This window comes from Megascapheus bottae, unplaced genomic scaffold, assembly GCF_031878675.1.
Source record: "Megascapheus bottae isolate mThoBot1 unplaced genomic scaffold, mThoBot2.hap1 HAP1_SCAFFOLD_132, whole genome shotgun sequence".
Classification (NCBI taxonomy): domain Eukaryota; kingdom Metazoa; phylum Chordata; class Mammalia; order Rodentia; family Geomyidae; genus Megascapheus; species Megascapheus bottae.
Window position 1 is genome coordinate 98,834 of NW_028327855.1, and position 27,970 is coordinate 126,803.

Below are 27,970 nucleotides of genomic sequence, written 5' to 3' on the forward strand. Positions count from 1 at the left end.
TAACCATCAAAGACATTGTAAAGATAAGTCCCAAACTGCTCCTCTCAGTGAAGTCCTTTGTTGAGTCACAGCATAAAAGACTACTGGGACCTAACCTAAGAGTGTGCTCTCTAATTTAGGATGGAAATCCCTTCTGTATTGGTCATGAGACCTGTAGTCTTCTCATCTAGTTGGTTTTCCATTTCATTGACTGCATCTCCATCATAATTCCTCCAGACAACTGTTCACAATGCTTGTATCTGGAACCCAAGAGGCACTGCAGCTTTCCACCTGAAATACACAGCTTGTATCTGTAAAGAAATTTAGCTGTAGAAGGCCAAATAACGGTTAAAAGAACATCAAATCCAGAACCTCATTGGAAACGGAGTCCACTGAAAGTACACTAGCTATAGTTTCATTATATTATTTTCCTCATTTTCAACAATATTCTGTTACCAATCATCTTATGCCTGCATCTTTTTTTTTGTCAGTTGTGGGGCTTGAACTCAGGGCCGAGGTGCTGTGCCTCTTTGTGTTTGAGGATAGTACTCTGCCACTTGAGCTACAGTGCCACTTCCTCTTTTTGAGTGATTAATTGGAGATCAGTATTTCATGGGTATTTTTTCTGTCCAAACTGGCTTTGAACCATGATCCTCAGATCTCAACTTCTTGAGTAGCGAGGATTACAGGTGTGAGCCACTTGCATGGCAGATATGAGGGCAATGATAGAAAATAAAATTTTGCCATTCTCCCCCAAACTTCTCCAAAATAGGAAAATTATTTTTATTCATGATTGATAGTACTGCACGTGAAGTTCACTGGGTGAATATAGTGGGAAGGAAATGCCAAAAGTAACCACAGATTGTTTGACTGTTTCCATTTATGTGATTCCAGACATGTCAGAATAGAAAATACTTCATCCAAAAGCAAAGGAGCAGAGCAACATAGAATAAGAGGAGAGGAAACAGAGATGATGGGAGCCAAGAGAACATTCTAGTAATTAATGCTGCATTTCAGAGACATTTTTACATGAAATGAATATCTAAAAGCACTACCATCAAAAAGCACATTTCAGTTTTCTCTCTTTATCCTGTTTCATATGAATATTGTACTTTTTATACAAAAAAAGAAACTGAAGTCATATCATAGTAATGAATTGGGTATATGGTAGTTTAGGATAAGATTTTACAGTTTACTGATCATAAGCTGAATCTATATAATAGTGATATTTCTGATTCCTGACTCCATTTTGAAACCCACTAAAGTGCAAGAGTATCACTCTTTTTATTTGCCTCAAATTTTCTTCCTTTTTTTGCCAGTCTTGGGCTTGAGTTGAGGGCCTGGGCACTGTCCTTGAACTTTCTCAAGGCTAGAGCTCTACCACTTGAGCCTCAGCACCACTTCTGGCTTTTTTCTATGTATGTGGTACCGAGGAATATGAACCCAGGTTTTCGTGCATGCTAGGCAAGCACTCAACCACTAGGCCAAACTCCCGGCCCAAATTTTCTTCCTTTTAAGTAGAAAGGAATCAAGTCTCAAAAAACTCTGAAATTCAATTGTGTTATAGTCCTTGCTCCAACAGATGTGTGAGGATATTTGTGAAAGGCAGTTGAACCTCAAATTATAACACATTCAGAAGCTTGTTTCCAAAATGAAGGGTTGCTGCAGTGGTAACAAGTAATATTAGCAATCTCAAGTCATTTTGTCTGAAGCCAAATCTAAGGAAGACAGAATTGTAAGGAAAAACAGTTCATGGGACTCTTTTCTTCAATACATTATCATCTTTCTATACATATAACATGTCAAATTCACCATCATGAACTTTCTGAAATTGACCCATGTTTTAAAAAAATGGTTTAAAAATCACACCTTTCATCCTTTTTCTTTAAAGTTTTGAACTGAAATGTTATGTGTGACAAGTAGCTGGCCCAACTGATATAAACAACTAAATCATATTAAACTTCTTTGTCAATATAAAGAGCTACATCATTCTATCATACTTGCCTTGAATTTAGGCATGAGAAAAACTTATCATAGCAATTCAAAAGGAGCGGATCAAAGAAAAGGAAAACTGTAGAAGAAGCAAAGACTTGATGAAAGCAATATTTGTAAAACACTCAGATCTGATATTAAAAATGCTCTAAAGGAGATAATGAACAAGGTCTATTATAACAGTCAGAAAATAAGACAATCTCACAAATAAGAAATGGCATTGATAGGCTCTCTGCTGTTAAATGTAAAGACTAATGATTCAGTCCACAATTCCTTTTGGATTCTCAAAGGGGTTCATTTGAACATTATAAATCTCTTACGCTATTTTTCCCTTGGTTCTTTTCAGGGAATACTTAGTTAGAGGTAGCGGAGAGGGAGATACAGAGAGAGAGAAAGAGAGAGGAAGAGAGGAGAGAGAGAGGGAGAAAGAGAAGGAGAAAGAGAGGGAGACAGAGAAGTTTCCAGTATCCTTCAAGGGCATAAAGTAACTCATCTTGCAGAGAAACACAATGGTTATAACCAATGTGAGAAAGCCTACCCTTCCTCTACTTACCTTAAAAGCCCAGGAAAGAATTCACACTGGAGAGAAATCCTAGGAATGTAAACAATATGAAAAACATTCCCCTTTTCCAGGGTCTTTTAATGAACTTACACTGGATAGAAGCTCTATGGATGTAAGCAATGTGGGAAAACCTTCATTCTTCCCCATTTCCTTAAAAGACAGGAAAGAATGTACACCAGAGAGAAACTCTGTAGATATATGCAATGTGGAAAAACATTCTCTTTGTCTTGTTAACTTGAGGCACAATAAAGTAGTAACACTAGAGAGAAACCCTTCAATGTGAGTGATGTGGGAAAACATTATTTCTAGTTATCTTTGAAGACATGAAAAATCTCACACTGGAGAGAAATCCTAAGGATGTAAGCAGTGTGGAACAATATTTATTCATCCCTGCTACATTCAAAAACATGAGAGAACTCAGACAAAAAAACCCTATATGTGTAAGCAGTGTGGGATTTTCTTCACACAACTCTCTCACCATTAGAGACATGAAAGAATTCACACTAAAGAGAAAAACCTATTTGCATAAACTTTGTGTGAATAGTGTCTTTGGTATAAGTGCCTTGGGAATCAAACTATACATGATGGTGAGAAACCATGTGGACATAAACAATATGGGGAAGAATTCACTCCTTGTCATTCCCTGTAAATCCTCCTCTTGTTTGTTTATTTGGGTTTTTCGTCATGAGGCAGAGCAGGAACCAGAGCACTGAACAGTGACCCTGCAGGTCAACCAGCTGCCCTTTGCCTCCTGTCAGGCCCTCTTCTGTGATGATGTATTAGGCAGTAATCCTTTCAGGGAGGAAATTTCATTTGTTTGGTTATTTTTAAGTTTTATTTGTTATTGTTATTATAAAGGTGATATACACAAGGTTACAGCTACAAAAGTCAGATAATGAATGCATTTATTTTTCTTTTCAAACTTTTACTAGTCAGGGGGCTTGGGCACTGCCTTTGTGCTCTTTTGCTCAAACATTTTACCACTTTGAGCCACAGCACCATTTCTGGTTTTCCGGTCATTCGTTGGAGATGAGTCTCATGGACTTTACTAATTGGGCTGGCTTTGAACTGTGATCCTCAATTTCTGCCTCCCGAGTACAAGGATGACAGGCATTCGCCACTAGTGCCCCGCTGTCATAGGTTCACTTCTTTTTAGACAGTGTCAGTCTGCCCTTTCTCTTTCCATTTATTGTTTGTGCTCATATTTGTATTTGAAATCAGCCTGTGGCATTGTCCCTTAGTTTTTGTTATCAAGGATAGTGTTTTACTCCTTGTGTCACAGCTCCACTTCTGGGTTTTGGATATTTTGGTCTTATGGTCTTTTCTTTCTGGCTGTCCTCAGATATCAGCACTCTAAGTAGCTAGGATTACTGACACTTGGCACTCTAGAGCACAAATCTTATCTCAGAAGCATGGATGGGCATGGAGGAATCTTTCTCCTCTGGGTCTTGGTGTACCAACACAGGAGGGTTGGCTCATAGGTGGTGATCACCTGATGCCAGGGCACCAGAATGTGATTACCTGTAATGCAGAAGGGCCTGCGGGGCCATATCTGGGAACACTTTGGCTGCCACACCTAAGGTAGGTGCTTCTTACATGAAGATGGAGGCCCCGGATGGTGTTCAGCACACTACAGTGCCCATGACAACCACACAGAGAACGAACACATCCCAGTGTCCACAGTGTTTCCTATAAAGGGGGTGCAGGAACAGAAGCGCGTAGACCAATCAGGAGCTGGGTCAGACCTTTCAGAAAGCCACAGAGACCAGGAAGCTTAATAGGAAGCAACGCTGTTAATCCCTGCCACCTGAATTGTTACTTGTTTTCTCTGTGCCTCAGTTTCCAGATGTTTTTTTTTCTGCCACTCCTGGGCTTGAGCTCAGGACCTGAGCACTGTCCTTGGACTTTCTCAAGGCTAGAGCTCTACCACTTGAGCCTCAGCACCACTTCTGGCTTTTTTTCTATATGTGGTACCAAGGAATCGAACCCGGGTCTTCATGCATGCTAGGCAAGCACTTTCACCACTAGGCCAAACTCCCAGCCCCTCCAAATGTGCAATATGGATATCCCAGTTCCCGGTTTGAAGTCTTTAGAAGGAAGACTAGGTGAAGTAGTCTGTTAAAAATTCAAACATCCAGTTCCCAGTGCCTGAATCTGAGCTAGTTTGGGGCTTGAGATTTGAGGATTGTGTTTTAAAGCCAGCCTTGACAAAAAAAAAAAGGAAGCTCAGAGTTCAACCCTTAGGACACAAACGCACACACACACACACGAAAACAGAGTTTGAGAGAGGGGTGCTGCAGCTCTGGATAATTTACAGGAAGCGACTCAACTTGTCTCCTCTCTTCCAGATGACATCCAGTGGTTGGCAGGATCTAGTTCTCCCATCCTATGCTGAGCCCTCAGTGAGGAAGCCCCTAGACCATAGCTGACTGGCCAGAGGCCCTGGCATTGGGGCTGTGCTGTCCCTGCCCCCTTCCTCTGGGCTCCACCCCCACACTCTCGGGCATGCCCACTCTGCATAGGGGACAGTGGTGACAAGGCCTTGGGTTCCTTGACTGGAAACCTCCTTGCTCTGCTCTCTGGGTAGTGGATGCACTTGGGAGCTTCAGGAGGATGCAGCACCTTTCTGCCATGCTGCTCACTTCAGCGCCCGGTAGGATCAGGCCAAGTCTAGTTCCTCAGGGCCCCTCAAGGCCCACAGCCTTCCATGTCCCACAGGAGGCTCAGAACCGGCATGGGCCCCCTGGGCTTCTGGCAGAGCCCACGTGACAGACGTGAGCCACAGCATCCAGCTTTTTATTGAGCTGAAACTTGTGATATTTTGCTGTGATGTCCTTGGACTACCATACTCACTTCTCAGCTTCCTGTGTAGCTGGGATTATAGATGTAAGTCACTGCACCTGTGTTAACCATTCTTCTCTAAGTCTTTCTGCACATATATTTTTTCATTTTTTTCAAATTAACATTTTCTATGGACATTTTATGTTTTTGTGTTCTTCTTTGGATTTATACTCAAAATGTGATTATGATTTGTGCTTCTGATATGCCTCACATGATAAAGTTTAAATCCAAATCAGACTTACAGAGCAGTAGGAATTAAGAATCCTATTTTGTTTTTAACCCTTAGCTTCTTACCAAATGAAAATAATTCTAAAGGCTCCAACGTCATAATTTCATATGAATATCATTAATACCCAAGATAAGGATGTAAATATACCATGTAGTGTCCAAGTGTTACCTTCAGTATATAGACTGAGGGAGATAAGAGTCTGACATAACCTAACTTCTTGTGTCTGAAGGAGATAATTGAAAGGGTGTTTAATATTGCAAAACAAACAGAATCTTTCATTTTAATGAGTGGAATCAAAAAAATACAATCAAGTGTTTATAGACTGATGTAAATACAGCTTAGCATAGATTTACATTGGACATTCTGCTGTGAGTATACACAGATAAAAGACCCTGTAGAGACTATAACCAAGTTGAAGGAAACCATTAATCCACATATCCTGTAGGAACAAAGAATTGGTCGTTTATGCCATGTTAAAATTCTGTTATTTATAAAATTATGTATAAAATTGTGTTACATTGTATATTTGCTATGTATAGACACTGAATCAATTTCTCCTTCTGAAAATTTACCGCTGGAGAAACAGTTAATCAGTGAACAAACAGGATGCATATTTACATTGTAGTGTTGTATCAGCAAAGAATTGTCTCCAGAATCCCTTCAATGTAGGAATTGAGAAGGATTTTTCTTGGTGGCTGAAAGGAATACCAGTAGGAGGAAACATTCATATTGAGATATGGCTCCTCCAGAGAAAGAATACTGACAGACATGCCTCCAGGGACGCAGAGCAGAGAGTGCCTAGGTTCATCATTTTATCCTTACAGTCAGGGAATGAGCAGGAGGCAGCTAGAAAGATACCCATTTCCTTGGCATCTGTGTTGTCATAATGAATAGGAAAGGAATGATGGCAGAAGGAAATATTTCTCACATTTAAGAAATACTTTCTGAGCAACACACCTACTATCTGGTGAATGTAACTGTAATCCTTCTATACATTACAATAATAATAATAATAATAATAAAGAAATATCTTCTGGGAGTCGTGCTGTGGTTCAAGTGGTAGAGCACTAGCCTTGAGCTAAAGAGCTCAGGGACAGCATCCAGGTCCAGAATTCAAGCCCTACCACCGGAATAAAGAAATATCTTCCTACCAAACACAATTTATACTTTTGTTAATCAAGAGGCTGGGAACTGGAAGGTCCAAGTTCAAGGCCAATTCATCACAACAGTCTGGAAGACTCCCTGTCCATAATAAGTAGCAAAAACGGATGTAGGCATTGTGCCTCAAGTGGTAGAGCCCTGGAGTGGTCTAGAAAGCTGAGCAAGAGTAAGGGGCCCTCATTTTAATGATTGGAACCGGCTGAATCTGAAAACCAAAGAAACAAAGAATTGCCCTTTTGCTTTATATCTTAAAGCTTATTATAATTTTTTCTCATAGGGGAAAGTTGTACATTGTGGTAAAACTTGCTCTATTAAATCTAATGTACTGAACAAAGTTTCCATTGAACTCTCTGATATGATTTACTACTCTCTTCTCACTGAAAGCTTTTCCTTAATGCATAGGTTAATATGCTTTTCTGTCCTTGTGTATCTAGGACAGAGCTCTCGTTTTTCCTTTTGGGGTTGCTCCTGAGTCTTGAATTAGGGCCCAGGCACTGATTATTTTGTTCCAGGTTAGCAGTCTCCCACTTGAGCCACAGCTCCATTTCTGGATTTTTAAGTGGTTCATTGCAGAAAGGAGTCTCACAGACTTTGCTGCCTAAGCTGGTTTCAAACTTTGATTCTTTGATCTCAGCCTCCTAAGTAGTTAGGATACAGGTGTGAATCACCAGAGCCCAGCTGGCATAACCTTTTCTTTTGTTTAAGTCACTATATAGGAATTCTCTTATCATGGGAATATCATCTTTTTATATATAAGCAATTCCTCTCTTGAAAATGTTTTATATTTAATTCTATCCCAGTGAAATAGTAGTACTTTTAAAATTATGTATTTGATACCCTATCTTCCAAAGCTCATGGGATGTTCTTGAGTTAATTGCTTGCTGAAATATTCCCATCAGCCATAGTTCTGTGTATCTGCAAGGTTTTCCCATACTCACATGCTTGAAGGACATGACCAGTGACCTGACAACTATAGCAGCGACAACACTTGTTTTCAATGCTTATCAAGAAGAAATTGCCTAAATGATAAAGCCAGTTCAAACAAGGTCCTTTTTACTGAACAGTATTAATTAATATTGAAAAAATAATTTAGAAATAGTAGCCATTGTCATCAGAAAGAAGGATATCACCCCATTTGTAAGGAAATGTAAAGACTTGGAAAAAATCATATTAAGTGAAGTAATCCAGACCCAAAGGAACATAGGCTCAATGGTTTCCCTCATTTGTCATAATTAGTACAAACCTTGGACTCTCCTAGCAGAGGATTACAATTAGCTCAAAACCAAGTTACAAAAGGCTACATAGGATGAGGCTAAATGAAAGGACCTCCAGGATATGGAAACAAGAGAAATATAATATGTGATTGCTGTTCTAAATGTACTATGTTATTTCCCATCTCTTTTGTTGTCCCTTGTCATATTGTTACAGTATCTTACCTTGTTATTTGGTATATGGTATATACATTTATTTGTTTATTTGAAATAGGAAAGGGAAGGGGGAAACAAAATGAGGGGAGTGGGTGGGAGGAGGGAAAGGGGGACAAAAACATGAGAAGGGGTATCAATGTATGTGAAGTAATGCACCTTTTATCTGGGGAATATAAGTGTAACCCTTCTATTAATTACAATAAAAAAGTAGAACGTATAAAAGCAATAGTAGCCATTATATATAGCTAAAATAATATCGTCATGTCTTTATCTTATATATTTGCTTCTTAATTTTTCCTCTAACCTTTAATGAAATATGTTCATTTCAGAAGTATCTTCAGTGCTAATATAAAAAGATAAATAATTACCATATTTATATATTTGATATATGGCATTGAAAGTACTTACAGAAATACATACACATTTTGAACTACTTTTACTTTATAGACCACACACCAAATAAATGGAACAGATGATTCTTTTTGTTATTTTTTATTATAATGTTTTGAGGGGTTACAGTTACATTCGACAGATGGTAGGTGAATTACTCGAACAGATGATTCTAATGTCTCCTCTAAGTTGTCTGAATCAGTCTCGGAAGAGTCTGAATTGCCATATTATGAGTATTTCTCCATACAAAATATACATCAAATGGAGGGTGAAGGTAGGGCCACCACATTGAAAGGAGGATGAAGTTTGGACAACTAAATATGTCAGGGGTCTTTTATCCTTTTTTTTTGACCTGGGACTTGAACTCAGGCTTGAGCTCTGTCCCTGAGCTTCTTTTTGCTTAACACTAGTGTTCTACCACTTAAGCCATAAGCCCATTACTGTCTTTTCCTGAGAATCTTATAAGATGTGAGGGACTTATGGACTTTTTTTTTGCCTTGGCTGTCTGTCTTTGAACCACAATCCTCACATCTCAGCCTTCTTAGTAACTAGGATTAGACTGTGAGTAACCAGCACCTGAATTCTGAGGTCTTTTAGATTACTTACACCACCACTGCTTACCATTGTTACACAATACCAATGTGTTATTGTTGCATTAGGGTCACGAATATGCCTTAGGTTAAAGTAGAATGAGGGCTACACAGTCTGCCATACAGAGATGCTCCCCACTGCATTGCTCTCAGTGGGAAATCACTGCTGTGTGTTTTTCATTGAGTGCTTCTCCTCTGTGCTTTCCCATTCTCACAGAGGGTCACACCACATACAAATACAGTACTGCAGGAACCTTAGACGCCTCTTACATTTACCATAGCTCTGGAGACCATGGTCAGTTCTGCAAATGCTAATCCCATAATTAGTGCCCACCAGATCTTGAAAGTTTTACTTCCTCTTTCCCTATTTGGCTCCCCTTTATGCTTGCTTCTTGCTTTATTGCACTTGCTAGGAATTATAATACTATGTTAAAGAGGAGTGGCGAGAGTGGGCATCCTTGTCTCATTCCTAATTTTAGAGGGAATGGCTTTAGCTTTTCGCCGTTAAGTATAATACTAGCTGTGGGTTTGTCATACACAGCCTTTATCATATTGAGGAATGTTCCATGGATTCCTAGTTTCTCCAGAGCTTTTAACGTAAAGGGGTGTTGGATCTTATCAAATGCCTTTTCTGCATCTCTTTAGACAATCATGTGATTTTTGTCCCTGCTCCTGTTGATGTGTTGAATTATATTAATCGATTTGCGTATGTTGAACCAGTTTTGCCTCCCTGTGATGAAACCTGTTTGATCATAGTGTATAATTTTTTTGATGAGTTGTTGTAGACAGTTGGCCAGTATTTTGTTGAGAAGTTTTGCATCGATGTTCATCAAAGAAACAGGTCTGTGGTTCTCCTTCTTTGATGAATCTCTGCCTGGTTTGGGGATGAGGGTTATACTGGTAAGCTCTTAATATGGTGTGTGTGTGTGTGTGTGTGTGTGTGTGTGTGTGTGTGTGCTAAGACTTGTAATCTGAGGCTCAAATATGGCTTTTTGATTATGGTTAGTCTTGTTCCACTTGAGTCAAGCCTCCATTCTCTTGCCTTTTGCTGGTTAACTGAAGATAGTGCTCTCTTGTTACCTGCCCCAGGTGGCTACAAACCCTGATCCCCTGAGCCTTTTAGTATCTAGGACTATTGGGATGAGCCACTGGCATGTCATTTCTTTATTAAGATATATTGGCATGCTGTTTTTTTCTTTATTAAGTTCTTCCAAATGTCACAGGAAGCATATCACTTACAGTTGGGACTACTCAGATAAGACACGGGTGGTAAACACATGGGTAACTTTAGTTAGCGTCATCAACATTCTGCCTGATTTCTATCATAAATTGGTACTGCATAATTTGAATTTTTGAGCCATAATTTTGGAAACAACTGAGTTACTTACAAACAAGTGGATTCTCTGTCTTAGTTTTATAAATTGTTAGCTATTTCCAGGGTTGATTGTTAATTCTGCACTAATGAAGCATGTTAATTCTGCACTGCTGAAGGAAGACCTTTCTCATGTCCTCTGTTTTGTAAGGTCATCATTTGCCTGCAGTGTGTGTGAATAACAGGTAGTTTCCTGTCCCATCTTCCTGTATTTCTATCTCAATGCCAAGCCCTTTTCTGAACACATGTAAATCCACATCTGCTAGCCATAAATTAATAAACTACCCTAGGCAGCTGGTCCTTTAAAGAATGAGCAAATGTCAGTGCTACAGATGAAGAACCTTAAGAATGAGTTCCTCCTAAAAGGGCTCCTTCCCTTCCTCACTGCCTCTCCATCCACTACCCACGAGGGATATGCATCTATCCTCATTGGATATACAGCCTTGGGCTGGGACCCCGCAGCCTTCAGAACCATAAACTTCTCAGAGTCAAGTCTTTTATTATAGCAACAAAAACTAAGACATCTACCATTTCCTCACACTCCCACTATTTTCTAGGTCAGGAAATGCAACTGATTGGAACAAGCAGAGACAATTTGGAAAAATACATACAAGTATAATATTTGATTTTTAACAGACTGTATGAGTTTGTAATATAGCAATCTGATATCCTCAAATATACTTGAATGTTAACTGCTGAAATTAGTATGTAATTTGCCTTTGGTTTTAAGTTCAGTTTTTGGTGGTGCTGAGGTAGTCTTTACCACACAGCTGTGTCCTCAGTCCACAGCACAGCTTCTTCTTATTAAATGCCATTGCACAATATCTCATGGCAATTGAACAATTTGGGAATTCTTCCCTTATGAGTTGGGGTGCTGACCAACAGAACTTACTCTTCATTGGGAAAGGCCTGTCTGTTCATTACGAACCACATGTTGGGCCTTACTGATTCTACTTTTGAGTGGAAAAGCAATATTCACTTCTGTGGTCCTAAAACCATTTTGAATCCCTGGCTGAAGTGAAATAAGAAAAAGATGACATAACAGATGAGGGATGTGTCTCAATTACATGGCATCACAGGCTGTAATTTGCCATCTTGTACCCATAAACTTGGTTTCACCCAAGTGTTAAAATTGTCACATAGAAGCCAGGAGAGTGGTGTTGGGGTAAAATGCTTGCCTAGCATGCACAAAGCCCGAGAACTGATTCTTCAGTACCAAATACACAGAAAAGGCCAGATATGGTGCTGTGGCTCAAGTTGTAGAGTGCTAAAATTGAAAAAGCCTAAGGAAATTGTCCAAGCCCTGAGTTGAAGCCCGAAGACTGGGAAAAAAATATGAAAAATTGTCACATACACTGGAATGAGTTATAAATATGGATGATCTGCTTATTCTATTTTTAGTGTTTTATCTGTAAATTTTTCCACAATAATTCAGACTACTATGTATATTGTATGATGAAACTGTATGGTAAGAAAAGTTTTAGTGACTATACCCATGGTGACAATGAGATTCTACCATGTCAGCCAGTCTATTTTTTTTAAAGATAAAAATGAGTTCAATATAGCCCGGAAGTCATTAAATATAGACAGTTTTAATGGTAAATTGTTTATATTTTCATTGTTTCACTGAAATATAAAAGCTCCAACATTCACTTTGGTAAAGATGGCATGCTATAAATTTGATTGTGCACGGATGGAAAAAATGAGGTCTGAACATTCAGTAGAATATTTTTCATTTTCTCTATCTCTCCTGTCTCTATTTTAACTGCTGCGCTTTTATGATCCACAGTGCCACCCCTGGAATTTTGCTTATTTAGAGGTAACAGTATCTCAGAATTTTCTGCCTGGAATGGCTTCAAACCTGGTACAAGTGTGAATTACTGGCACCCACTAATTCTTACTAATGGGAAATATGTTCACAGCCAAGCAATGTATGTAGACAGATTGATGGATGGATAGGAAAACAGAAAGACAGATTTTTCCAACAATTCTTTATTGAAAAAGACACTCAGCCAAGTTCTCTTTTGGGGCAAAATGAACAATGGAGGCCTCAGGTTTGCTTTTACCAGTTCTCCTGGTCATACAGAAAACCCTAGTTCTGCATCGTTATTTTGAGATTATTTTGAGGTTATTTTTGATGTTTGCCTCTAGTGTGGCTAGACAGTGATCCTACATTCTGCTTCCTCCAAATAGCTGAGATGATAGGAAGGTGCCACCATGCCCAGGTTTTCTGCTAACATGAAGTTTAACATGAACTTTTTTGCCTGTGATGATCCAGAACTACAGTCCTCCCAACCTAGCTTTCTACACAGAAGCTACAAGTGTGAGGAAATAAATGCCTGTGTTTAGGATCTCTGTGGTAGTGTTTAATGGCAAAGTTGGATAACTAATATAACAGGGATGCGGAAACATAGCATGGAGAAAGGCTGAGCCAGGGTAAGAGGACTACGAACCAGGTGAGGGACAAAGTGAGAAGACAGTGTGCAGGGAAGGTCAAGGAGCAGGCAACAAGGAACTGTCATGCCCCTTTGTCAACTGAGAGGCCAAGCATCTGATTACCTTTCCACCTCAGGAGAATGAGAGGAGCCGATGTGATTATTATTATTTTTTCTGTGATTATTTCTAATTAGTTTTACAAAGAGGTTTTAACTCAATGAGTTAATGAGTACACTGCACCTTGATAATTGTCTCCTTCTTCCCCATCTCCCTCAACCCTATGTATCTCTCCTCATTTTACTAGGTTCCAGTTTCATGGAAGTGCATTGAAGAGTATTATGCTATCAATCAAATCCTTACGAATTTTATTTACTTATTTAATACCTGAGTAGAATTCACTCACAAAATATGATCCCTTTCTAGATGGTTTGGATACAATGCTGCTGTCGCTGTCCCTGAGGCACTCACTGGAGGAGAAACCAGGCACGTGGGCATTAAATGTTACAGCAGAGGTGTTCACAGGGTCCTATGGGAACGCAGTGCAAAAGAGGGCCTAAGTCACCCCCACCCACATAACGATCATCAGTGACGAAGAACTTTCAGGATCACACACACACACACACCAGACCTTGAAAACATGCACTCACTGGCCCCTCATGTCTTGCAATCATAGTTACTCAAGAGGCTGAGATCTGAGGGCTATGGTTCAGACAGCCAGGAGAGGCCATGAGACTCTTATTTTCAGAAAATGCTGATAGTAGTACATAGCTCAAGTGATAGGTGTAGCTTTGGGCCAAACAAGCTCAAGGATGGAGCTCTAACCCTGAGATCAAGCCCAAACACACACACATGTGATCTAGAGGACTAGTGCTGCCCCTGTGGGTAATTTACAGGAAGCAGCTCATCATGTATCCTCTCTCACGGATGACATCTAGTGGTTGGCAGGATCTAGCTAAACCATCAATGCTCAGTCCTCAGTGAGGATGCCCCTAGACCCTAGCAGACTGGCTGGAGGCACTGGCATTGGGGTTGTGCTGTCCCACCCTCTTCCTCTGGCCTCCGCCCCCATTCTCGGGCACACCCACTCTGCACATGGGAAGGTGGGAGAGGAGGCCTTGGGTTCCTTGGCTGGAAATTGCCTTGATCTGCTTTCTGGTTAGTGGATGCGCTTGGGAGCTTTAGGAAGATGCAGTATTTTCTGTCATGCTGCTCCCTTCAGCGCAAGGTAGGAACAGCCAGGATCAGTTACTGGATGGGGGGGGAGGGAAGGGAATCCCATGGCCTTCCATATCACACCCAAGGTGCACAAGCCTGCATGGGTCCCAGGGGGCCATGGTAGCCAGGGTACTGCTCTACTATCTGAGCACACACTTGCTTGCTTTCATTCTTTCCTCCTTGATTTTCTTTCCAATTGTTCTCTTTTTTCTTCCTCTTCTTTCTTCTGGTTAATTACAGATAAGAGTGTCAGTCAATGGATATTCCTGCCAGGGCTGGGTTTGAACCTCCATCCTCAGATCTCAGCCTCCTGCATAGCTAGGATTACAGATATGAGCCACCAGCTCCCAGCCTGTTCATGTTTGAAACAGTCAATGCTTTTCCTTCTTATGGTTTTAGGTAGAGCATATTCAAACATAAAACAAAAGCGATGGTTTGAGGCTCACACATGTAATTCCAGATAGTCAGGATCTGAAGATTGAGGTTCAAAGCCACCTGGGGGAGAAAAGTCTGAGTTTCAACACAACTTAACCAGCAAAATATGCCAGAATTGAAGATGTGGCTCAAGAGGTAGAATTACAGCCCTGAGTTCAAAAGCTAAGGAGCAGTGCCCAATTCCTAAGTTCAAGCCTCAACACATACTTGTGTGTGTGCACGTAACACTCGCACACAAATGCACACTTATACACACACGGAGAGAAAAGTTACATGTTCAGTAGTACAAAATTAATGCTTTCTTTTGCAGTTTCATATCACCCTGGGTTAGTGAGACCCATTGTGAATAAAAGACTGAGGTACATTCCTACCAGAACCTCCTCATCCACCCCTCATTCAGCTGCCAGACTGGTATCTTCCAGGCTGGCTGCTGGTATTTGTCCACTTTCTTCTGGAAATCCCAGGAATCCCATCCCTAGCTGGAGACTTGGCAGATGCCTGTACTTCAACAGCCAGCCAGCTACTCTCCCAAATCTCAGGATACAGAGGTTCACTGGGCACTATTCCTGGGTTGGTTTATCATTGTCGAAAAAGAGCAATCTATGCCTAGAGCTCTCCGCATCTCAGGATCTGAAATAGCAATAGCAACTGTAAGGATATACAGGAAACAGCTTCTCCTCTTAAAGAAAAATCACTAGCTCTAAGCTACCCAGGACTACACTAACAGTGAGAGGCTGTCTCAAAAGAGCAAAACAAGCCAGAAACCAAAGGTTCATGCCTAGACCTCTGGAACTTTTCATACTCAGATAATAAGAACAAATGTTTTTCCACACTGCTTACATTCATACGGTTTCTCTGGAGTGTATACTTTCGTGTCTTTGAAGATGATAGGGAAGAGCAAATGCTTTCTCACACTGCTTACATTCATAGGGTTTCTTTCCAGTATGAATTTGCTCGTATTTTCGAAGGAGAAAGGAGAAAGCAAAAGTTTTCCCACACTGCACACATGTGCAGCATTTCTCTGCAGTGTGAATTCTTTCATGTTCTTTAAGGGATGTAGAGGAAGAGCATGTTTTCCCACATTGCTTACATCCATGGGGTTTTGGTTTCCCTCTAGCATGAGACTTTTCATGTTTTCGAGGTCACTAGAAAAAAACAAATGTTTTTCCACACTGCTTGCAACCATGGGGTTTCTCTCCAGTGTGAATTCTTTCATGTCTTTCAAAGTAGCGAGGAAGAATGAATGTTTTCCCGCCCTGCAGACATCTATAGGGCTTCTCTTCAGTGTGAAGACTTTCATGTCTTCGAAGGAAACAGGAAAATGCAAATGTTTTTCCACATTGCTTACACTCATAGGGTTTCTCTCCAGTGTGAATTCTTTAATGTGCTTTAAGGTAATGAGAGGAAGGGAAGGTTTTCCCACATAGCTTGCATCTATAGGGTTTCTTTCCAGTATGACCTCTTTCATGTCTTCCAAGGGTGCTGCTAGAAACAAATGCTTTCCCACATTGCCTACATTCATAGGGTTTCTCTCCAGTGTGAGTTCTTTCATGTGCTTTAAGATAACTAGAAAAAGGAAAGGTTTTCCCACATTGCTCACATTTATAGGGTTTCTCCGTGTGAACAGTTCTTTTGTGCTCCTGAAGGGTAGTGGAGTTAGGGAAGGGTCTTCTACAATGCAGACATTCACAGCAGGGTTCAACTTCAGTGTCAATTTCTTCATGTCTGTGAAAAACACAAGAATGGCTACAGGAGTTTTCACATTGCATAGCTGCAAATGGATTTTCCTCATGGTGCATTCTATGGCCAGTTTGATCCTGATGGGATTTCCTGCAGGCTCTCCCACATTCTTTATGAGTGGTGGGGATTTTCTCCCATTCCTGATTCACAAAGGCTGTCTGTCCTGTGTGAGCTCTGAAGGGCATACCCATGGGGGAAGGAGTAAGGATGGTTTCTCCAAACACATGGGTATTAAAGGGTGCTACTCCAGGTAGAGTCTTCTTATTCAAAATGCTTTCCACATCCTGTTGGAAGGCTTCTTCACACTGACTGCCCTGTTCATGTTCAGACACTCTCTCTACAAATTGAGTTCTGTGAAAAACAAACACACACACACACACAGAAACTGAGAACTGCTTGCAAACTAGGAAACCATTAGAAAGTGTCTCCTGAGCTTTCATGATGTCCTCCAAATGCTCCCAATACTGGCATATTTTTTTAGATTCCTGAATTTTCTAGTTTTGGAGCTCCATTTGTATACAGTTTAAAAGGAAAATTTTCTAAGATAAAATCAATTTCTATCTGTGTGCATTTGTATAGCAGCTTGGTTTAAAAATTTCCTGCCACTCTGCATAGTATTATCTCTGGTTAGTGCAATTACCTTACTTCCTCCCTGGGATTTTTGCAGTTAACTTCAGTCTTTTCTTTTTCTTTCTTCTTTTCTAAAATGCAAACATAGAAATCAACGATTTTTCAACAATATAAAAAATATTAAGAATGCAACTATCATCATGAATAATGTGATCACAGTATATTTATAATCATCTATTCACCCACATGTTCAGTTTTTCATTCCAAATCATGCAGCATCACTCAGGGCAGGAACAGCTCACAGGTTAAGTAAGGCAATATTTACCTATAGAGGCCAGATTTCTAATGATTTCCCCCATCACATCTCGGTAGAGCTTCCTTTGAGAAAGACTCAGTAAAGCCCATTCTTCCAGGGTAAAATTGATGGCCACATCCTCAAAGTTCACAGTCTCCTAAAATATTCCACAAAGAATTCCAAAACAAGAGTTAAAGTCACAGAAATGAGATGAGTCTCATCTTATTTTTTTTCAAAAAGATACCTTATGTTGTCTATATATCAATTATTAAATACTCACCAGACATCTTTTCTACATGGTACTTCTCACATAGTACTTTGTTACTTTTTCCTCCCCACAAACCCACAATTCTAGCACTCCTTAAACCTGAGAAAGGAAGAAAGAACTAAACGGGAAAAATATGATGTAACAGAGGAAGAACAAAAGAACTTTGAATTTGTTTAGATGATATTCTACAAAGTGACTGGCAAAATAGATCAAAGGAGGGGACATGAATCCTTACTAGGATAAAACATAAATTCATTCAGGACACAGTAGATAGCACACAGTAAGAGCAAGTCTACAATCTGACATCTATTGGGAAACATGTACTTCATTTCTTTGTATCAGAGACATTAATTAAATTGTCTTGAAACAGGAAAGCTAAAAGTAGAACACTTTCCCCTACATAATGGCAAAGGCCTAAAATTTAAAGCATGGAGAGGATGATGTAGCACAATCTGAAGTTCAAGGTCAGCAAGGGCTAAATAATTTGTTTCAGACTCGTGTATTTTTGTCTGGGCTTCAACTCACAGCCTGAACACTGTCATGTAGCTTTTTTCTTCAAGGTGAGTGCTCTATCTCATGAGCTACAGCACAGCCTCTAGTCATGTTTTGGTTAAGTGGTGAAAGGAGACCCATAAACTTTCCTACTTAGGCTAGCTTTGAACTCTAGTCCTTAGATTTCCATCTTTTGAGTAGATAGGATTGCAGGAATGAGCTAATGGACATCTGGCCCAACTCCAGACTTATGTCCTAACACTCGTCACAAAGTATTGTAGCCAATAAAACCTTGTCTGTAATAATATTACCCAACACATGGAGGAGTTTAATATGTGTAAACTAAGGGAGACAAAAGAAAATTAGGTGCAATACAAGTCAAAACAAAGGATTAATATGTTCAGTACACTAATGAATGAAACTATATAAAAATACACAAGGAGGGGCCAGGAGTTTGGCCTAGTGGTAGAGTGCTTGCCTAGCATGCACGAAGACCCGGGTTCAATTCCTCACTACCACGTACATAGGAAAAAGCCAGAAATGGTGGTGAGGCTCAAGTGGTAGAAGAGCTATAGCCAAGGACAGTGCTCAGGCCCTGAGCTCAAGCCAAGGATTGGCAAAATAAATAAATAAAAGAAAAAAAACAAATACACAAGGAATGACTAGCTAATCAAGATAATTTTGTACATATAAACAAATTTCCCTGGGACTGACTCACAATCACAAAGTAAAACATGTTAAAACCATACATACCTTTAGTTATGCATGAATAAAATTGAAAATGATGCACACTTTACTAACTTGATTGGCTAAAATTAAAGATCTGAGACATTGCCATCGGGACATATGCCACGTTTTTTTAGTTTGACCAGTCCTGGGGTTTGAACTCAGTGCCTGAGCACTGTCCTTGGACTTTTTCAAGGCTACAGCTGTACCACTTCAGCCACAGCACCACTTCAAAATTTTTTCTATTTAGTGATACCAAGGAATTGAACCCCAGACTTTGTGCATGCTAGACAAGCATTCTACCACTAAGCTAAAGTCCAGGCTCTATATGCCATCTTTTCGAAATGTTATTATTGTAAAGGTGATGTACAGGAGACCATGGTTATATCAGTCAAGGACTAAATACATTTCTTTTTGGACAATGTTATCCCTTGCCTTTTCAACCCAATCCACAAGTTCTTAGTTCATTTTCATTATAGTTAAACATACCACTGTTACATTTATTCACTGTTTGCCTGGCCATTTCTGTTTCTCCTTAACCTGGTAAAGACATATATACACAAAGAAAGAAGATGAAAAGAAAACAACAAGAAAGAAAAAGAATCCCCATTTCCACATGCTGGAGTTCATTTAGATAAGCATTATTTTATATGATCTGATGCACAGAGGCATTGCCCCTTCATGTTCCTCTCCTAAAAATGTCCTCCTTTGGTCTCACTGTGGTAAATGACTGTAGTCCTGTGAAACATGTGCCATCTTTTTAATATCCAGAAAATGTAATGTGGATTTGTTTCTCTCACATATATATGTGTTTTGAAAAGTCATCTTAAATGGCCCCCACATCAGGACCACCTTAATAAATGAGGAAGCAGGCTGTCTCTAACCTCATACATGTGTGAAACCTACAAAGGCAAAAAAGATCCTAGGATTTCATCTGGAACAACTTCAGCATTTGCTTTTGGAACTTTCAAGGGTCAAAAGTAAAAGAATAGTGTTCAGTGTGTAATCATACAGAGATACAATTAAAAATAGAAGGCCAGGTGCTACCACCTCATAGCTATAACCAAGCTACCAGGAGGCTGAGATCTGAGGTTCACAGTTCCAAGTCAGGCTTGGAAAGAAACTCTGTGAGACTCTATCTCCAATTAATCACCAAAAATGCCTGAAGGGAAGCTATGACTTAAAGAATATCCTTGAGTGGAAAAGCTCAGGTTAAGCTTCACTACCGACAAAATAAATAAAAAAAAAGTTCTAAGGGGAAAGCAAGGGCTCCAGGACCTATGAAAAGCAGACAGGACAAGGGAGAGCATGTACACAGGAATGTGACAGTAGAAAGTAAGAGACTGCAGCTCTAGCCCTGGCTGCACGGGAAGTGAGTCTAGAGGCCCCATCCTCATCACAAGGTAATATGGTGACAAACCTGGTTAATGAAGTGACTTCTATTCAGAGCCTAATTACAGTGTTTGGACCTGGCAGGGTAGTGACTCTCCCAGCATGGGACACATGACACATCAGCAAAGGATAAGACAATCTAGCTTCTCATATTGCAGAAAGCTGAAGAAAGCATTATCTTGGAAGAGGGCCTTCTGTGCAAGACTTAAGTACTTGAAGCTATTGAAAACAGGAGCAATCTCAGTTCCAGGAGTCTTAAGAGACCTCAGTACAGTGTCTGAAGAAGACATGGCTAAAAGGATTCATGGGGCTGGGGTTAGTAGATCATGCCTAAAATCCTAGTTACTTGGGAGACTGACATGTGAGGATCATGTCACAAGTCCAGGATAAACAGGCCAGTCCATGAGACTCTGATTTTCAATTGACCAGCAAAAATCTGGAAGTGGGAGGAATAAGTGGTAGAGAATCAGCTTTGAGTGAAAAAAAAACAAGGAACACTGCCCTGCATCGAAGACCCAGGATTTGCATTGAAGAAAGGAAGATAGAAAGGGAGCATGGCCTAGTGGCAGAGTACTTGCCTAGCATGCACAAAGCCCTGGGTTTGATTTCTCATTACCACATAAACAGAAAAAGCCAGCAGTAGTGCTGTGGTTCAAGGGATAGAGTGTTGGCCTTGAAAAAGCCCAAGGACAGTGCCAGGCCCTGAGTTCAAGCACCAGGACTGGCAAGAAAAAACAGCAAATAAATATTACAGCTGGGAGTTTTGCCCAGTGGTTGAGTTCTTGTCTAGCATCCAACAAGGCCCAGGTTCGATTCTGAAGCTCTGAGTCTGGCACACTCTGTCACAGTGTACATGTACTGTCCAATGGGGAAATGGCTTCCAGAACCAGTAGTAAACACGAACAAGTTTTGACTTGGGTGAGCTGAAAGATCCAATGGGAATAGCTTGGAAGCCCCTGCTTAAGAGCCTCTTAAGGAGTTGGCAGTTTGACTCTGTGGAAGAGCACTTTCCTAGCAAGTATAAGGCCTTAAGTTTGGTCCTCAGCTCTGAAAAAAAATATATATATATATGTATACTTATAGATTAAAAAATTAAAGCTAAGTGTTTCCTAGGCAATAAAAAAAAGTGTTTCCATAGTGAAACAGGGGCCAGTTTCTAGGACCTCTGAAAGCTGATAAATGAAAGCAGCTCCAAGATGCTGGACAGTGGTGTGCCTTCTGATCAGTGGACTGGGATCCCTGGAGGAGAATCATCCAAGCCTTTGGAAGGAAGAGAGTCAGCAGCACTCAGGATCTATCTGCTGCCCCTGGGTGCTGGCTGCTAGATGGGACTGAAAGCAATCAGCAACACATATGGCAGCAGGTGGCCCCCCTCCCCCTACATGGGTGAGATCTGAGAGAACTGAAACTGCAGGGAGACCACCTGACCCCCTCACTGCTAGAAGTAACAGTGCCAAGGTAATGAAAAGCCCTGGAATGAAGAGATTCACTATAGAATTCTTCCAGACTAAAAGAAGTATCAATAATGTCCCACTACATGGAAAGAAAGGAACTCTGTCATTCATTCTATGAAGGCACTGTTACTCTGACAAGGAAACAACATAGACAAGTTACTTTTCTTTTTTTCCCTTTTTCTTTTGTCTGCCATTCCTAGGGCTTGAACTCAGGACCTGGGCGCTGTCTTTGGACAGTTTTTGGTCAGGGCTAGGAATCTGCCACTTAAGCCACAGTACCACTTCTGACTTTTTCTATGTATGTTGCACTGAGAAATTGAACCCAGGGCTTCATGCATGCTAGGCAAGCACTCTACCACTAGAGTGCTGTCTAGACAAGATGTGTTCACAAAGTATAAAGAATGTCTACGTAATTCATCTTTTGGCCAATGTGGATAGAGAGAAAGATTACATTAGAGAGACCAGAGTGAGCATGGTCTTACATTCACCGACAGTGATACTGCACATGTTAATAATCTCATGCACATTCAATTACTTGGTACCACATACTTAGAAAAAGCCTTGGATTTTTCTCAAGGCTAGAGCTCTACCACTTGAGCCTCAGCACCACTTCCAGCGACCGCCCTGGCAGCCTCCCCACTTTGGGCCCCCAAGCCCTGGCAGGAGCCCCAAGGCCCCAGACTGCCCCCAGTGCAGCTGGGGCGGCGCCCTTTGCTGTCCCTCCGCCCTCCGCCTCTGTGCCCACCCCCTCGGGGGAGGGAGCGGGGACGCCGGCTCCCCAGTCTCCTTACCTGCTCCGCGTGGCCAGGACAAGTGCAGACAAGGACTGACACTCGCTGCTGTCCTCAGGAGGCCCAGAGCCGCTGGGCCCCGCAGGTGCTCAGACTGCGGACAGAGGCGCACCCTGGCAGAGTATGTGATTGCCTTGGTGTCGGGGTAGACACTTAGCTTCGGGGAGGGAAGAGGAGGGATGGGTGGTTCGCTCCTCTCAGGCAGCAGTGGTGCGGAGACTCCACAGGTGGAGTTTCCTGGCTGCTGCATCACAGTCAAGCCAGGCCAGCCAGTGGGGAGGTCGCTCCATCCAGTCTCGGTGGCCATGAGAATCCGGGCAGCCGGGGCACCTGAGCGCCGGAGCGGGCAGGGCGAAGGCCAGCTGAACCGAGGGAGCGAAGGCTCCAGCCGGCGAGCGCACCCCCACCGGCCCCAGGGATGCAGTGCTGGACTGGACGGCATGGAGAAGGAAGGGCTGAGCCGAGTGGACCAGCAGTACGAGTGCGTGGCGGAGATCGGGGAGGGCGCCTATGGCAAGGTGTTCAAGGCCCGCGACCTGAAGAACGGGGTCGGTTCCTGGCACTGAAGCATGTGCGGGTGCAGACAGGCGAGGAGGGCATGCCGCTCTCCACCATCCGCGAGGTGGCGGTGCTGAGGCACCTGGAGACCTTCGAACACCCCAATGTGGTCAGAGCCTGAGTGACCTTGCCGCCAGAATGAACAAACAAACAAAAAAAGACCTGCTTCTTTGCCTCTGGGCCACTCCCAAGTGCATTCTCTTTGCTGCCTTTTGGGGGTCCTGGGGGAGTTGGGTCCTATTGGGGACAAAACCCAGCCATCCTGAAACAGGTTCTACTAGCCCCGTGTATATACATACATGTATTTGTTTTTCTGCCGTAGGAAGACTTTATGAGACTCAGAATGAATGGAGAGGTAATGGGTTGTGTGATAATTAGAAGAGAACTTTAAGGGTGGGGCCTAGTATAAATCAAGTTAAAGAAATGCAGAACGCAGAACTTGTCAACCCCACTCACAGTTTCTTTTTATCACCGTTGCCAAATGATTGCTGATGGTCTAGGAAGTTTCAGTCGTGATGCTTGATGTCAAATGTTATTTTAAAAAATATCTTCCAGGGCCCGTTTGGCCTAGTGGTAGAGTGCTTGCCTAGCATGCAGGAAGACCCGGATTGGATTCCTGGGTACCACATACAAAACAGAAAAGCTGGAAGTGGTGCTGTGGCTCAAGTGGTAGGGCTCTAGTCTTGAGAAACTCCAAGGACAGTGCTCAGGTCCTGAGTTCAAGCCCCAAGATGGGAAAAAGAAACCCAAAAATCAACAAATAAAAAAAAATGTCTTCCAAAGACAGGTATGGTGATACAATCCCAGCACTTCGGAGGCTTAAGTAGGAAGGTTCAGAGGTAAAGGCTAGCCCGGGCTATACACATTGGGAGACCCTATCTTAAAATAAAAATAATAAAATAAAATAAAATTGGGCTGGTGAGTGGTAGTGGACCAGTTTAGCAAGCATAAGCCTCTTTGGGTTCCAACCCCCAGGACCATCAGGTGGGGGGGATATGTCTTGCATGCTTGTCTCACGTTTGTACTACTTAATGCTTCTGTGCTGACATAGTCCTTAGACTTCTGTTAGGGGTTAGCTGTGAATCCAGGATGTGGCATCTTTAGGTTCTACATGTTCTGCAATGGCTTTCCGGGACTAATTGTGCAAGTGGGTAGACAACAGCACTCTAAGCAGTCTCCCATGTAGTAACCAGTATTAAAAGAAAGTGTTTGTGATTTAGGATAATGATGTTTTCTTAGTGATCCTGGAATTTCCCCATTGTGTGTGGTTGTGTCATCCTTTTCTTTCTGAAACCAATGCATAGCTACATAGCTTGAAGTAAAAAAGGAATGCAGAGAGGCTTGTATAAATTGAGTTGTAGTTTTTAACCTTATTGGGCTCTTAATATGTGGGAGAAAGGAGATTTGGAGGGTTGTCTCCATTTTTCTTATCCATCTAAGGATTCTGTTCGACAAATATGTGCCTACTGTGTGCTCTGTGGATGAAACTATGTAAATAAGCATAGCTAAATATTTTTGTAAAATGTCAAAACAATTTAACATTAGTCATCAAAATGGAGAGACCCAGGACTGACCTTTGAAATACCAAGCCCCCAAGAGAGACAGATATCTCCAAAATCTTCCTGGGAGGTTTTAAATTGTCTCCTCTTATCCTGGACTCCGTGATTTGTGAGATGCTTTGTTACCAGCACTGAGGCTAGAAGGCAGCAAAGAATCATAAATACATAAATAAAGCAGTAAAGGGTTGTAAAGATAGGACCACATTAGCCTATGCTTTAGTCAAGACTGGGAGGCAGAAAGATAATGAAATTGGGGGAATAAGTTTCTGGAAGATACGGATTTATATAAAAGAATTAGATTGCCTTTTGTGTCTCTCTGTGTGTGCATGTTGAAAAACAACAAAAACTTTTTGGGGAAGGAGGTCATTCAACTCACCAGACTTCATTCTTTTCTCAGAGGAATCACTGAAGCTCTTCCCAAAGAATGACTTTCAGCCCTAGAATTTTAAGAACAAAGCTTTTGTTTTATTTTTGTTACCTGTTCTATAGAGTGTGATTATCAAGCATACAAATAAAATCATGTCTTACTAAAAAAAAAAAAAAGAAAGAGAGACCAGAGTGAGCATGGTCTTACATTCACCGACAGTGATACTGCACATGTTCATAATCTCATGCACATTCCGCTTGAAGTAATCGATTATGAGAAATCTGTTTCTTTATTCTATGCTCTCAAGTCCTGAATAAGAAAATCTCTATCTTCCACTCACTTCCTAACAGAAACTTCTGAAATGCATATGCAAAACAGTATTTCTTACGTGTGAGATTTCTGTCTTATTTTGCTGACTAGAACAATAGATTGTGTTCACTCTGTCCTTTGGGGCTTTTTAAATAGTTGACTCTCAGATCTGAGTGTTTCAAAATTATTTGTTACATTTATCATCCATTTCTTTTCTCTATGGTTTTCCTTTTCCTTTTCAATTCCTTCAGTAAGTTTTTCTCATGCCTATGTTTAAGGCAACTATAAAAGAATTGTTGTAACTGTCTATGTTGGCAAAGAAACTTAATGTGATTTAGTCTTTTTTTTTGCCAGTTCTGAGCTTGAGCTCAGTGACTGAGCACTGTCCTTGGACTTTCTCAAGGCTAGAGTTCTGTCACTTGAGCTTCATCACCACCTCCGGCTTTTTTCTGTGAATGTAGTACTGCGGAATCCAGCCTGGGTCTTCCTGCATGATAGGCAAGCACTCTACCACTAGGCCAAACTCCCAGCCATTGTTATAGCCTTTTATAGAAGTTAGGACCAGCTATTGTTACATGTAATGTTTCAGTTAAGAATTTGAAATGGGCCGGGAGTTTGGCATAGTGGTAGAGTGCTTGCCTAGCATGCACGAAGACCCGGGTTCAATTACTTGGTACCACATACTTAGAAAAAGCTGGAAGTGGTGCTGAGGCTCAAGTGGTAGAGCTCTAGCCTTGAGAAAAATCCAAGGACAGTGCTTAGGCCTGAGCTTAAGGCCAGGACTGGCAAAAAAAATTGAAATGAAGAAAGTGGAAGAAAAGTATGTGATCTTTACCTTCTTTTTTTCTAAAAGGAAAACAAAACAAAACAAAACAGTGAGTCCATTTTAGAAATTTCATGGTAGTTGAGTTTGACATGTTATGTATATAGAAACAGGACTAATAATCTATATAAGTAAATCATTGAGAAAAAGAATCTGTTTATCCTTACAATTTTGTCTTTCTTTCTCCCATTTCTCCTTCAAAGTTGGCATCAAGAGACAAAGTGGTTCAGTGTTCTAACTTAGGCTTTCTGATTATTGGTTCCTGCTTGCTAACCCCTTTTTTCTTCTTAACCCTTCATTCTGGAAACATGTTTCTGTATATGTTACAATTCTAGGTTCATTCAACACCCACAAACATCCTCACACACCTGGTGGAAATTAAGGTTTGACTGTTTTCTATCTAAAAGGAAAGATATTTGAGGTGAATAAAAACAGTCAGTCCACTGAAGTTTGGTGGGTTCCAAAAGAGTCATGGATGAGAACTATAAGTATGACATAGGTGTAGCTTATGACCAGTAAGCTGTAAAACTTTGTCCAAAGTTAGCACCTTAGAATTGTGGTGAAGGATAGGAAATTCCTGAAAACTCTTAAGAGGTGAGGCCCCACCCACCCTCAGGTAGAGGTGTGCATGAATTGCTAGAGGCAGGGCTAGGGGCTTGGACCTGGCAGACCTGCACCAGGAACTCATCTCTTTTGCCATCCCTTGGTTATCTCATATTATTACAATATTTCACCTTGTTATCTGATATATTTTATATGTGCTTAATTGGTTATTTGAAATTGGATAGGGAAGAGGGGAAATCAAGATGGGGGGGGATTGGAAGGGAAATGGGGACCATGTCATGAGAAAGAGTATCAATGTTTGTGAAGTTATGCACCTTTTATCTGGTGAATATAATGTAATCCTTATTAATCACAATAAAAAAACCCCTGATAATCAAAAGTCAACATCTAGCTTGTTGCCAGGGACACAGGCAGCCTGCAATGCTAGCTACCCCGGAGGATGACAAGTGTAGTTTCTGGTTCAAAGCTAGATTAGGCAGGAACATCAGTGAGACTCTTATCTCTAATTATCCACCAGAAAGCAGGAAGGGCAGCTGTGGCACAAGTGGTAGAGCACCAGCCTGAGTGAAAAAGCTCAGGGGCAGTAGTCAGGCCCCGAATTTAGCGCCCACACCTGTGCGTGTGAGCACACTCACACACACACACACACACACACACACACACACACACACACACACACACAATATCATAAAACAAGTCTGAAATCCGTACAGGTCAGAGAGGACAACAGATCTCCCAACATCCACCGCCACCACGTGGGTGCGTATGGATCCCCCTTTCCAAGGAGGGTGGCAATGTGGAAGACAGGTGGAAATTCAGATGTCACAAATGAATCATCAATTCTCTCCACCATTACACCAGGAGTCTTTTCCAGGATGGAAAATCCCCAGCCTGTGGTGACTTCACCTCCTCTGGAGCAGACAGGATGGCCAGGACCGGGTGGCAGGACTCCTAGGACTCAGATGCCCGCTGCCAGCCCCGCCCCGCCCTAGCCCTTCTCCAGGCCTTGGAGGGCTGAGGAGCCCTTCACTACCTGGAGGAGCTCTTCACTACCCGGCCCCTTAGGGCCTACCAGACCCAGCTGAGGCCCTGCCTTCCGGATCCGCCCCCCACCCCGCCCAGGATCCTGACCGTGGACCGGTGTCCGCACTCACCACTTCCCGCTCCCCGCGCACCCTGCTGTCCTCGCGGAGATCCACAGGCGCTGCACCCCACACACCCGTGGGCGGCTCTGAAACCAGCCCGGGCCATGACGTCTGTGGGAGTCTAACCCGGACAAACGTCAGCAGCGGGGCCGAGGCCCGGGGTGGAGGGCGCTGGCGTCCAGGGAAGAGCCCGAGAGGCCACACTCAGGATCGCAGCTCAGCTTCCAGACCGCATTGCCGAGGCTGTGACCTCCTGGGCCTCGGGGCAGCAGAGAGGGAATAAAACTG

At 41.8% G+C, this 27,970-nt stretch overlaps 2 protein-coding genes across 8 annotated transcripts in view; one reads left to right on the forward strand and one right to left on the reverse strand.

The window, feature by feature from the left end:
- Nucleotides 1-27,970, forward strand: part of LOC150039013 (uncharacterized) — a 100,481-nt gene that overhangs the window by 36,255 nt on the left and 36,256 nt on the right. The gene's annotated exons all lie outside the window — the stretch shown is intronic.
- LOC150039015 (zinc finger protein 799-like) lies at nucleotides 17-27,969 on the reverse strand. Of its 7 annotated transcripts, none has more exons than XM_090328069.1 (8): nucleotides 27,692-27,969; nucleotides 24,851-24,911; nucleotides 24,490-24,611; nucleotides 17,265-17,391; nucleotides 17,010-17,070; nucleotides 16,230-16,720; nucleotides 15,470-15,931; nucleotides 13,201-13,505 (listed from the first exon to the last, which is right to left on the reverse strand). In XM_090328069.1, coding segments are annotated over exons 2-8 (1,275 nt in total). In that variant the 5' UTR covers nucleotides 24,861-24,911; nucleotides 27,692-27,969; the 3' UTR covers nucleotides 13,201-13,503. The 7 variants fall into 7 exon arrangements, with proteins under 7 accessions (XP_090184198.1, XP_090184195.1, XP_090184194.1 ...); XM_090328068.1 differs by lacking the exon at nucleotides 13,201-13,505 and adding an exon at nucleotides 14,184-14,420 and having other exon boundaries at nucleotides 27,692-27,968; XM_090328073.1 differs by lacking the exon at nucleotides 13,201-13,505 and adding an exon at nucleotides 14,200-14,420 and having other exon boundaries at nucleotides 16,230-16,354; nucleotides 27,692-27,952.